The sequence below is a fragment of the Pholcus phalangioides genome, unplaced genomic scaffold (genome assembly GCF_987345545.1).
Source record: "Pholcus phalangioides strain wild (caught in Gottingen) unplaced genomic scaffold, Ppha-v1.0 ptg000039l_1, whole genome shotgun sequence".
NCBI classification, from domain to species: domain Eukaryota; kingdom Metazoa; phylum Arthropoda; class Arachnida; order Araneae; family Pholcidae; genus Pholcus; species Pholcus phalangioides.
Window position 1 is genome coordinate 27885185 of NW_028301625.1, and position 13531 is coordinate 27898715.

General features: G+C 38.0%; 1 protein-coding gene across 3 annotated transcripts in view; it reads left to right on the forward strand.

Annotated features, from left to right (window-relative positions):
- Positions 1 to 13244, forward strand: part of LOC149065786 (plasma membrane calcium-transporting ATPase 2-like) — a 185668-nt gene extending 172424 nt beyond the window's left edge. For all 3 annotated transcript variants that reach the window (XM_089253480.1, XM_089253478.1, XM_089253479.1), the window contains exons 18-20: positions 6541 to 6831; positions 8757 to 8825; positions 12900 to 13244. In XM_089253480.1, coding sequence (XP_089109606.1) covers positions 6541 to 6831; positions 8757 to 8825; positions 12900 to 13106 — 567 coding nt within the window. In that variant the 3' untranslated portion in view covers positions 13107 to 13244. The remainder of the gene's footprint in view (positions 1 to 6540; positions 6832 to 8756; positions 8826 to 12899) is intronic.
- Positions 13245 to 13531: the final 287 nt, after the last annotated feature.

Sequence of the window (13531 nt, forward strand, 5' to 3'; positions counted from 1 at the left end):
CTTGCTGCAATGTCCGGGCTCATGACTGTCCGTGCACTTGATACACCTGTAGGCGTTGGAGCAGGTAATTCATTCAGTACAATCATTCGGTATCGATTCAGCGAAAACAGGAGATTGGTCTGCGATTACCTCGAAAACTGGAGTTTCAGGAATTTCTGCTTCCTCGGGGGGAGATTCATTTGTCTTTTCCTCAACTTGCGACCTAGAAATAGAAGAGATGGGTTGGCAGGAAGTCGATGAATCCTTTGACTCCGGAATGAAGGAGCACCATGTGTCTTTCAGCTTTCGGATATTCCAGGCTTTCCTCGCAACGTTGGAGGGATCGATCGAGTAGCCGGTCTATAAGTCAGCAAAGGTTTGACCATTCGGGCAGGCACACCATGAAAGGTGCTGTGTCGGCAGGTCTGACAGGATCGAGTCCATAAACGTGCGGGCAGCTTCGTAAAGTTGAGGGAGCGCTTCTTGATGAGAGATGAAGTCAGCTTGAACGCTTTCATCAATTGCATCGAGGGAGGAGGCTAGAAGGTTCCAGTCGAAGGCATTTTGGACCAGTTTAGTATGATGGAGGAAGCAGTAACACTGCTTGGCAGCTTGTTCAACAACTCGTTGAATTGGATAGAATTGTGGTTGAGAGCTCACAACGGGTTATTTATGATGAAGGGAGAATTTTCTGATTGGACAGGTATGAAGAGTGGAGGGCGTCAAGGATGTGTCTTTGAGCTCATAGTTTTTTCACTTTTTATCGATAAACTCGATCATGGTATCGACGGGATTGTTAACCAATTCGCGGATGACGTGAAGCTAATGGGGTTGGTCGGGAATCCAAGCGATAGGGGAGATGCTCCAGACAAACTTGAATATGATTGCAGCATGGGCTAATGAATGGAGCATAACCGTTAGTGTTGATAAGTGCATGTTCGCTCATTTTGGTTCTGAAATCTCATGTTTAACTCATTAGTTGAATGGTATTACTATCCCGAATTCAACAAGGGTCACCGATTTGGGAATTATCATTGACAAGCGGCTTAGGTTTTCTGAACATTGTTCAGCGGTGGTCCAAAAAGCTAATAGAATGCTCGGTTTCGTTCTTAATTTTAATTTAATTGCATAAAAGTCTCCTCACGTTCTTTTAAAATCACTCTTCCGCTTTTTCGAGGCTTAGTTCGTCCTGGACTGGAGTATGCCGTCAGGTTTTCGAGACCATACCTACAGAGGGACATAGACTTGGTTGAGGGAGTGCAGAGAAGAGCTAAGCGTGCTCTTGCTGACCCACAAGGCTTGAGCTATGGAGAAAGACTTGATTACTTGAATACGTTTACATTGGAGGAACACAGGTGTCTCGGGGGGATATGATCGAAGTGTTCAAAATTCTCAGCGATATGGATAGGTTAGATCCATCATGAGTTATTAATACATCGTCAATCAGCTGCTTCGACAAGGGGACACCAGTATCGTTAAGTAAGGGATAACTCCAGGTTGTGATGTCGCGAGGAGTTTTTGTCTAATAGGGCTGTTAATAAATATAATTGCTTTCCTCCGGGGGTCGTGAATTCTAACCGAATTGACACGTTTAAAAAGAAGAACAATAAACATAGAAGGGTAAGTCGAGAAGCTATCCATACTTAAAATTGAGACAACCATAATCTTTTTTATGGGCAGTATATTATATAGTATTAATTAGTGGTTTTTTCTTTCGTGATACGTATATGCTTTTATATTGGGTTGCTTTATTTTGATTATATTTGACATTCATATTTTTTTATGGGCATCTTTTTTCAGCCACCTGATTGGGGATTTTGCCTGTTGTGGCCTTTGTGTGTACTGTATTTGTATTTGAATTTAGAGTAATGATGCAAATGGGTTAAGAGAAGTTTTCTCATTGACGTTATGTTGTACATTATTAAATAATATAATTAAAATGACCATATTTCATTGTGAAAAATACGGAAAAATATGGGAAAACGCCAATTCTCGCCAAAAATGGGAAAAATTGAAAACTATGGCTGAGAAATTGCTGAAAAAATTACCAATGGGTGAGAAATGGGGGGCTACTGTTAAATCACGGTGAATTAAAATGTATTTCATGGAAAAAAAAAAGTTTCACATGACAAAATATGTGAGAGAGAGATTAATGTTAATATTCATAATTATCTTAATGTAAATTTATAAGTGATGAGACAGGTATCGTTATCAATGATTTCGAACAGTTTTGCAAATTCAATTAGGCTTCGTTGAAAAAACGGGTCAATTTTATTAAATGTCAAATTTTATAGAAAGATGATCAAAAATATTTGGAAATACAGGAATGTTCAATAAAATACGGTTCACAAGGGCAACCTGAATATAACGCATGCTTAATGTATATGTTACGGTCAACGTTATCAGCCAGTTCGCGAATTGACCAATTGCGTTCTAAATTGACCCAGTCAATGTCCAAACTTCGGTCTTTGGCCAGCCTTTCGCGAAGTACCAAAGTCCGAAAATAAAAGGCATGATTTGGAGTCATCGCCAAAAGTTGATGCATGTTTTGTGATAATTATGGCCACGTTAGATATGCAACCCTAACACTCAAAGAATCGGAATATCGATATCTCAAATAATATAATTTTATTTACGTAAAAAAAAAATTTTATCTTTTATACAGGGTGTTCTGTTAATAGACCGACAAACTCAGAGGATTGTTAGTAGACATCAAGAGGAACAAAAATTGCGATGGAACATGGCGTCGCAAACCAAGTTGAGAGGGTGAAAATCGCGAGAAACGCATGTAGGTTTCGACGTCACGATGGAACGACAAAAAGTACAATAATAACTACAAAAAGATTTATTTGATTAATTATTACAAGAGTTGTTGGAAGTGGCAGCCGCTGACGTCATTGTACAGTCTACAACGACGTAAAAACCATTCCCGAACGTGCTCGAAGATACCAGGTATGCTTTTGATGTCTGCCGCAGTGACGACAATCCGCGCTATGAGATCCTTCGGTGTGTCCACAGGCGTCGCATAAACGAGTGATTTAAGGTGAACCCACGAACGCATTCAGCGATCAACTGGCATCCACCTTTCGTCTCCTCTGAACTCAGAGCCTGCATGCGTTTTTCGCGATTTTCACCCTCTAAACGTGGTGTGCGGCACCATGTTTAATTGCAATTTTTATTCCTCTTGATGCCTACTAATAACCCTCTGAGGGTGTTCTGTCAATTAACAGAACACCCTGTATAATTCATTATCTGCTTCCATCGTATATTAGCACGTTTTAATATTAATTATTTTATGTTATTTTTAAGACGTGTACCACTAGACTACTAGTCAGAGGGGGGTTTAGAGGGTTCGTTCTCGAACCGCGACAGTACGGAGCGGCCACAACTCTCACTAAAGTGATTATCTTTATATTGATCTACATGAGAAACAAATCATGTCGCGGTAATCATTTTCTTTTTCAAAATTTAACAAGTAAAACTATGCCTATATTATTATATGTAGTGAATCCCGCTTATAACGTTTTTCAAAAAACCGTCCTGAAAATTCGTTGTAAGCAGGAAAACAGTTTAAACGGGCAATGTTAATGAGAATTAGTTATAGTTGGGACCACGAAAATGAGTTGTACTAAGCGGGAAAATGGTCTAAGTGGGAATGTTATAAACAGGATCGACTGTAGTTTTCCCTCTGAAATTTCCCTTCTTTTTTTTTCTCGTCACATGTAGCTAATTTAGTACAGCAACTATATATAGCCATGTATCACACGTTGGCGATGGATAATATGGATGTGAAGCCTACCGAACCGTCTGATATCAGCACATTGAACTTTCGCGAGGGATCACCAGTCATTTTGCGAATTGGCCGGCCAAAGCCCGAATCATTTCTGAAAATCAGGCTTTAGCCAAACCTTTCGGTTAATTCACGAACTGGCCGCATTTCGGACTTTGGCCGTAACACAGGGCGGTAACCAGAGGGGGCAATTGCCCGGGTAGCAAAGTTTGAGGGACGGCAATTTTGGGTGGGAAAAAAGGATACCGTTATAAAATTATCGAATTTTAAATTTGTGGGATTGGAAAAATTAGTACGCCCTCTCTTGCATAACATATCTATATACAGGGTGGTAACTATCGACCGCCCAATAATTACACACGTGATTCTTTATGAAAAACTAATAACGAAAAGTGTTTTCCGTTTTTCGATCGGGCGAATATTAAGTGAGTTATAAGCTTTTAAAATTTTGTGACGTGTCATTTTTCTAACGGTCAGTTATATGCCAAACACCGAATCAAAGTGCATTTGTCCGCCAGCAGCGGGTTGTCACTTCTTAAAATGAACTGAAATATTCAATCCCATTAGAAGTCAAGTTCGGCCTTCTTCCTTCACGATTGGCACTTTTTCTCTCCATGTAGGACTATAACCTTGCTATTACGTATCGCTTACGTGTTAGCTTCGTCTTCTATGTTGGCAAATTTATCGCAAGATTTGTACCATGTTAGCCAAATGAGATCTGTTTGAAAATTTTTTCGCCAAATCAACTTTTTTGCCAAAATGTGCAATTTTTTTACCTTCACTATTAAGTCTAATTTTCTGAGGGAAGGTTCATATACAGTGCGTTGTGTTTACTACGCGATCCTTTTTATATGCTGTCGTTTTAATCAGATTACATGTTGAACGGCAATATTTTTGAATTATTTTAAAACTTCATCCAAACAGTCACGTGTAAAAAACTTGAACGAAGATAGCAAAAATGTTAGCTTGACGAAGGTGACTTGTAAAAACAGTAAAATAACATTTAAGGCATTTTATGAATTGACATATTCAAAATAATTAGTAGTTTTGGATATTTTCTATCGATTATTCATCGAGTCACATTTTCATACCGATTTCTGCATGTGCAATGAAGATTTTTCATTTCCTTTTTGACTGCAATTGATTTTTGTCGCGTTGAAATATTGATAAACTTCTACTTTATCTTTCACAAGAAAGATTTGGACTACTTTGAAATTTTTTACAGCCTGCATGATTCGTGCAGAACTTCATTTTTTTCAGATGGAGTTTATTCTGGAGCGTATTTATTGAATTGGATTATGTATTTTGTTCAAATTTTTTTTTTTTAAATTCCTGAAATTTGGTCAGCAGTTTTATTTCATGATATCGACAGTTTATATTCATCGACTAAGTAAGATCGGGTTTTTTCGAAATTCGACCCCTAAAGCTCCGTTTACATGGGAAAATAAAATATCCTGGAATGTTACCGGTAACAGGGATTTTCACTACAAGCCGTTAACATGGCGTTTAGTTTATGCCGGTATATATTTCCTTCCCCCCCCCCTGTTTTTTCCAAAAGCCGTTACTGGTCACGTGGGTTGAACGGAAATGGTTTTGGCTCAAGATGGATGACGAAGGAACTAACATTAGTTTTCGCGGCACAAAGAATTATGGGAGAGGAATGTCGTAGTTAACCACCATTATTCCGCAACAAAGATGGGACTCTTTTGACGAATCTCCGTCCCTCCTTTCCCCCCGCCCCCACAAGGGAAAAAAGTTGCCATGCAAGTAATAATGACCAAAGCAACCCCCCCCCCCCCAATCTTATACATGTAAACGGGGTTTAAGGGGGTTCAAAGGTAGCATGGAGAAATCACGCTGAGGCGAAACCGCTGAATTTCATGAAAAATTTCGTCAGAACTTTTATTTCATGACGTAAAGGCTAACGAAAAAAAAATAACTCATCAAGAAGGGTTTTTGAAAATTCGACCCCTGAAGGGTCATAAAGGGGTTCAAGGGCAACAGAACAATCTCTCCAAGCCGAAACCGCTGAATCTGATAATCATGAAGTATATCAGAAGTTTTATTTCATGACATAGATACTAACTAAGAAGGGGTTTTTGAAATTCAGCCTCTATGGGGGCCGGTCATAAGGGGGTCATATGGAGAAATCACTCCGAGCCGAAACCGCTGAAGCTATAAATATCAAATTTGGTCAATATTTTTTGACAGTTATTGTAATGTAGATACTCACTCTCTGAGATGGGATTCTTCAAAATTCAACCCCCTAAGAGGGAACTGCGGTTCAAAGGTCATGTGGAGCAACCATCACTGAGCCAAAATCACTGTAGCCATAAATATAAAATTTAATCAGTATTATGTAGATACCTAATAAGACGGAATTTCTGAAAGTTCATCCCCCAAGTGGATCATAAGGGGTTGAAATGTTATATGGGGAGAATCAACGTCGGGTAATTTTCAGATTACCAAATCCACGCGAGCGAAGCCGCTGGTAACAGCTAGTTATATATATATATTATATATGGTATATGTCGAGAATGTATATCATCATATGGTATATATATGAGGTTGTCGAAAATGACCGCAGTATGACATTTTCGAAAACCAGATTTGTTTCGAAGTGAAAGAAACATTAATAAATGTTTGCTTATGGTAACTCAATGCTGAAACATTTGATTAGTTATCTTTTCCTTGGAAAACAAATCATAGTGTTTTCCAATAAGTAATACACTAAATTTCGCCAACATATCTGTTTCCTTTTTTACATTCAGGTAGTTATTGTTCAGTTTGGTGGCAGAGCGTTTTCCACGGCGCCTCTGTCCTTGGATCAATGGCTCTGGTGTCTCTTTCTGGGAGCCGGTGTGTTAGTGTGGGGTCAGTGCATCACCACAATACCCACTAAAAAAATACCGAAGACATTCACATGGGGCTCTGGATCTCCAGAAGATTTAGAAGCCGGTGGGTCCATGGTTGAGGATACAAGCCGAGGATCAATCTCTCAGGAAGTCAAGCGGACGGGCCAAATACTCTGGATAAGAGGATTGACCAGGCTTCAAACTCAGGCAAGTTATTCATACACTTATAATTGGGAAGAGATCTCATTAATTTCAAAATCGAATCTCTCTTCTTTTACCATTTACACCTGTATTCCATTCCTATGATTCTTAGCTTTCTTCAAGTGCGCTATATCTCTCCCACCATCTGCATACTCATACAGGAAATTTAAATTTAAATTACATTTTCGATATCATCTTAAACCGAAACCGATGAGTGAAGCGCTTGTGTGTACGTACACCCATAGAATTCAGTGATTTCGACGATTAGCAAACGTAAACCAACATTTACCTAATAATACAGTGCAGCAAAAAAAATTTAGGCACACGGTATATTCTTTAATGAAACTAAAAATAGCTCTGTGAACCTTGAATGATTTCGTGAGTTAAGCACCATGCCAAAATTCACTCCGTTCTCGAATAAGAAAGTATTAAGGATTTACGTACTGAGGTCACAAGATAAATCAGTTTCTCAAATTTATATTGAATTAAATCTATTTAAATGGGTATTTATAGAGTGCTAGCACATGGTGAGCATTACAGATCAAAATTGAGATCTATAATACTCCGAGTGACCAGTTTAAGTGAGGACAGAAAACTACGAAAAAACTGGCTCCGCAACAAAATCACTCTGCTTGTGCAATAAAAAAAGAGAACAGAATTGCATGTTTCGAGAGACGAGAGAAACTGTTCGTAGACGAATTCGAGAACAGAAGTCCACTTTTTGCAAAAGAATTCTTATACCCTTCTTGAAACATCTGCAAACACACACAAGCAAGCATGATTGGGCTATTTTACCGCACACAATTTAAATTTACGTTAAAAATATTTTAATTTGCATGAAAATGGTAGTTCCAATATTTTTTTTTGAAACATAAGATTCTCTTAAATAAGATATTCACCATAAATTATTTACAGTTTCACAAGTTTATACATCCTTGAAATGAACGTCTGAATTTCTTTCCGGTAATGAGGTAATTTGGATATTCAGGATATCTTTAAAAGTAGTATGTTCTGAACACTTACCAGTAGAGATCCCGCATGATGATGCAACTTAAAATAGTCATTATTCATCTATTCGTGGCACCTTAACCACCCTTTACAGTAGTGTTTCTCAGTGTAAGCGTTGCGGCTCCTAGGAGCGTTACGACGAGCTGAAGTTATTGAATTATGAGCGGGAGCGGCAGAGGAACTATGAATTGAGCAAGGGAGCCGTGGGTGACAAAAGTTTGAGAACCACTTCTTTACAAGCTAAAATGTTTATTATGTTGCTTTAGAAGAATATTGACAACATTGATTTATTGATGAGAGGACTGGCCACGTTTTTCTTTGGGACAGAACGTATTTGTTTTTTCACCTTGATAAAGGCACCCATGAGTGCCGGAACATATATCGGTGTTTTGTAAATTGTTATTTGTCCTCTCATCACGTTGTCAATATTCTTCTATCATGTTGCTTGGCATTTCAGAGTGTATTGCAGCAAAATATAAAGCAGAATAGTGTAGTTGTTTTCGCTCACGCACACACACAGCCTGTATTAATCTGATACTAGAATTATTTCATCACTTTTTGTGATGAATAATTATCAAAGAACTTGAACGGTTTTCTCTTTCCTCTTCACAGTCTCTCTATCCCACTATTTCCTATTTTAAAAAATGTTTTCTGTTGCGTTTGAAACTTGAATGAAACATCATGAAAACTTGAATGCAATTGCAGCTGCCTGAAAGTTATATCAAAAACACCCGTCTTATTATATTTCTTATAGGTATGAAATGTATTTTAAATGAGAATATCAATTTTCAAACCTTAACATTATTATCAAAATTCTGGTCTGTTTTAGTTTTATGCTTTTTCTCTTCTCTTTCAGTTAGAACACCAATCAGCTGCACCAACTCATAAATATGATTTAAAATGAGCTTCACCTTCCTTTTCAGGTGATAGGTGGGGAGTTACAAGATAGGCTTATACCGGTGCCATACAGTAAAGCTGCCACGGACGAAGCGGTGAGTGCACTGTCAGTGGCTGCACGATCTCAATGATGAATGTTTACTTTTAGACGAAAACCGTCGAAAACTTCATTCCCGAAATTCCACCTTTAGCGAATGCTCACAATTAAAAGGCTCTTGGAGGAAAATCTTAGTTGAAAAAGCTTCCTTCATTCCTTAGCTTTTGAATGTTCAAACTTAGACATAATACTGTATATCTGTACTGGATTTGACGTAGTTCTTTGCATTTGAGCATGCTGCATTATTAGAATCACAAATCATAGGCTGGATGCTGGACCTTTGCTAGGTTATAGCTCGCTCGTAGTTCATGTGTCATTGAATGTTGTCACCTGAATGTTGAAGGCATTCCAATTCTATGGTTAAAAAATTTCTATAAAAATAGAAGATAAAAACTTTTTGAGCTTTCGTATGGCAAAAAACATACTAAGAGAGTCCCATTCAGTAATAACATGCATGATGAAAGCCTATTCTATTAGTCTTTGCAGTCTTTCTTCTGCCTTGCTATTGCTTTCTTTTACCTTTGCTTTTTTGCTCTACCTTATTACTTCAGTTTCGATTGATATATAATTCCGTCACATCATTTACAGTGGATGTTACTTTAACAGCATGACACTTATTTTGCTATCATATTCTTTTTAAACTCATATATCATTTAACAATAGTTTTACTATCAAGCAAAATGATAGGATATTTTTAAAAACATCTTTAGTGAATATGCGAATATATCTACGCACACGCCTTTTGACCCTTTCGCAGTTGCCTTATATATAAATAAAATCTGTGAAGAGAAATTAGCTAACTTCTAGGTGAAATGCGATGCTAATTGGTAAATCTGTGCATAAAGTTAGAAGGGAAAAGCCCTTGATTTTTTTTTTATATAAGGAATTTAGAAAAGAACTTTTTCCATTTAACCACTTTTTAGTTTAATCATTTTTGGGAAAAAATTCCAGCCTTTCCCTCTCCCATCGAGCCGGAATATATCAATGCTAGTTTTCGTTCATTATGCTAGTGAAACTACAATAGCGACTTTCTGTGCCCTGTACTTACTTCAATTCCATCAAAACGATAGCATTCGGATATACTTCAGATTAAATCTATCTACGTTTAATGTGATCATGTAAGTGTCGAGTTTCTAATGCATAGGTTGACAAAATTTTCGACTTACGAGCCTACCCGGGATCCGGAACTTTCACCCCCGACATCTCGCCCCTGGAACGTTTCGTCCCCGTTACATTTGGCTCCCGGAAATTTCGGCAAGACTTCTTCACTAGTTAAAGTTCTTCATTCTTCGGGTGCCCTGTAAAGGCTGAATAACTTCATTTTGGACCGTACAAAATATGCATTACTTCTTCGAGGGCCGCCCAACAGCTGAATAATATTTTGGAGAGAGCTATTGATATATATAAAAGGTGAATATGACTTTTTCCAGGGCTACATAAAATATAATACACTTCTCCGAGGTCCGAACAGAAATGAAAAATAGATAAAATCAATTTAAATGCACATGCTTTCAATCCAGATCGGCTTGAGGGAGGGGAGCGGAGTTCATGCACTCATATGTTAATATATTCAAATGGAGTAATTTATATTAGCCTCTAGGTTCTAAGTACGGTTACTGGTTAAACAATAACATAACTTACATGTTTGAATAAATGTAAACTGTCTGTAAAAATGACCCTCTCCAACAAAATATAAATTATACACATGCAATTTTTTATCTTCACATTCATATGCACATTGACGTACGCAAAGTGGAGGTTCTAACCCCACCCCCGAGCCGGGATTATAGTGTTATTTTGCAGGAAAAAACGTATACCCCCCCCCCCGCCGACAAGAAAAAGAAATTAAAATCCCCCCCTTGAGAAAATTCTGCGTACACCTATGCATACCAATGTATTAATATAAAGCCATGCATCCTACTTCAGTTTCATGAATTTTTTGCTTTCTAAACATGCCGCTAATTTACTATACACTTTTAAAACGTGTATTCATCAAACTTGATTAAAAAATTCTCGTATCGATGTTTTTTCATCGAAGCGTCCTGGCCCAGATATTGAATACAGTAGCCTACTACAATCTGTGTAGGTTCTCAGCTTGAACTCACCCAGAATACTATACAAGAGAAAAGATCTTTAAATTGTTCCTCTTCTAGCTTTTCATGTGAAGATCTTAGTAGCAGCCATGTAATCATCCGTAGGACAGTTGCTCTGATTGATAGACATTGGACTGGGATACACGAACATACCGATGCAAGCTGTAATTTTACCTGTAATGAATGTGCAGACCTGCTAACTCTCCGGATTTAGGCGGGAGACTCCGGATTTTTCATCTTTCCTCCTGCTTTCCGGATTTTGGCAGAAAATTAGATTTTACGCGAGCTTTCACATTGTCGTGACGTCAATAATTGCCGTCATCGTTAGGAAAAACCCAGAGGACAGCCGTGGTCATTTCCATCGAGAAACCGGAAAAAAAAATCTTGGTGACCGCATTTAAGCAACTGGCAAAGACGTAACTTTGTTTGCGTAGCGTTTATCGACAATCATTTATCAGGGGTAAGCCCTTGGTTGCCGAAATTCCTGTACATAATCATTATTGTATTCCATTAACAGCCGTGCGGTAAACACAAGTTTTTTCGTCAGCATCTTTGTATTTTGAAATTTTTAATTGTTTCCTCCTGTCTTCAGAAAGAAAATATAAAACTTTAAGCTATATAAAGCGTTTAAGAGTTCATATACCCAAGATTATCAATCACTGATAACATCCACAAAAGGAAATACTTATGTTTTAGGGGCCGTTCAAGTATTACGTCATCATCGAGGGGGTGGAGGGGGTTTGGATAATGCTTACGTCAGCAACCACCCTTTATGAAAATATTAGTTAGGATTCAGAGGGGCGGAGTTGATGACGAAATTTTGCTGACAAGGGGGGGGGGGATCAAAAATGTCTAAAAATTTGCTTACGTAATACTTCAACGGCCCCTTATGAACAGTATATGTAGATGTGATTTCTCTATTCTGCATGGAAAGACTGCCATGGAATTATATTTTGCTCAGAGGCAGTGCTGAACCTGCCTTGGGGGGGAAGAGATGAAACTTTTTCTTAATTGATTAAAAAAAAAATTTTGAACTTGTATCTCTTTTCTCTTGTATAGTATTCTGGGTGAGTTCAAGCTGAGAACCTACACAGATTGTAGTAGGCTACTGTATTCAATATCTGGGCCAGGACGCTTCGATGAAAAAACATCGATACGAGAATTTTTTAATCAAGTTTGATGAATACACGTTTTAAAAGTGTATAGTAAATTAGCGGCATGTTTAGAAAGCAAAAAATTCATGAAACTGAAGTAGGATGCATGGCTTTATATTAATACATTGGTATGCATAGGTGTACGCAGAATTTTCTCAAGGGGGGAGGGATTTTAATATTTTTTTTCTTCTCGGGGGAGGGGGGGGGGAGAGTTAAGTCTATGAGTGCCGGGGAGGTACCCCCCTCGGGAGAATCTTCGGATTTCTGGATTCAAAAAGTTGGCACGTCTGAATGTAGATGATTTTGTGTCTAAAATGATTCGAAGTGAAATGAAAACTTTATATATATATATACACACACACATTGACATGCACAATCAATGGGGATTGCGCCTACAAATGTAGTATTTGACTCGATTCGTAGACTAAATCGTGCTCACAGAATAACTAAAGAGTGCTTAATGATTACGTCTGATTCTGTTCACGCTTGATGTTGATCGGTGCCTCCATCGGCAGTCAAGAATTAACATTATGCTCATTTGTATTTGATCGTATGTCATTCCGTATGATATGGTACATACCATTGAGTTCCATATGGGAACTCGGGACACGAAAAAAGTAGAACACCCTCCTTCCCGACTAAACTAATTATAACAACAATTCTTTTTTCTTCAATTCATAAATACGACGGGAGCGGAAACAGATAAAAAGGTATAACATACGTACGACCAAAGGAACCGAAGCAATGGAGCTTCATTGGAGTCCCAAAGACAATATGAAAAGTCAATATAATTTATAACACTTTTCATTTTTCTTATTTTCGTAGATAAGAGTGGTGAGTGCTTTCCGGAGTGGAATGGACTCCCGCAAGAACTCGACAACAGAGAGTGGTGCAGTTCCATTGGGCAGGTCATCCAGCAGGCGCATGTATTCCAATGCCTCGGCATCGACGAGTGGTGGGCCTTCTAGCGCGGACATCATCAAGGACATCTCGGATAAGAAGAACTCTGGCCACAACGAAACTCCCGTTTGAACTATGTTCTTTACTTCTATGTTCTTTCACTTCGTCTTTATCGCTACCGAAGCAGAAAGAAATTTAAAAAAAACACGAAAAATTTATAACAATAAATTATAATAAGAAAAAAAAAAGACAAAAATGTAATCTCAGAGAAAAAAGTCTGTACTTGTTTCACTCTTAGGAAATAGTAAAGAAATGAATTTCTTTGCTAGGCAGAAAATAAGGAAGAATTTAACAAAAAAACGATATAGCTTGAATCATTCCGAGCATGTACCACGTGAAGCTTCATACACCAATATTACTGTATGTTTTTATAATACAGTAGGCGTCTAAGAAGGTCATATTAAAGGAGACATTAGCAAAATCAAGACGAAGCGTTAGCTATGCCAGATTAGTGAAATTAGAAGTTTGCTCTTTAGTGTTCTAGCTTGGGAAGTTCC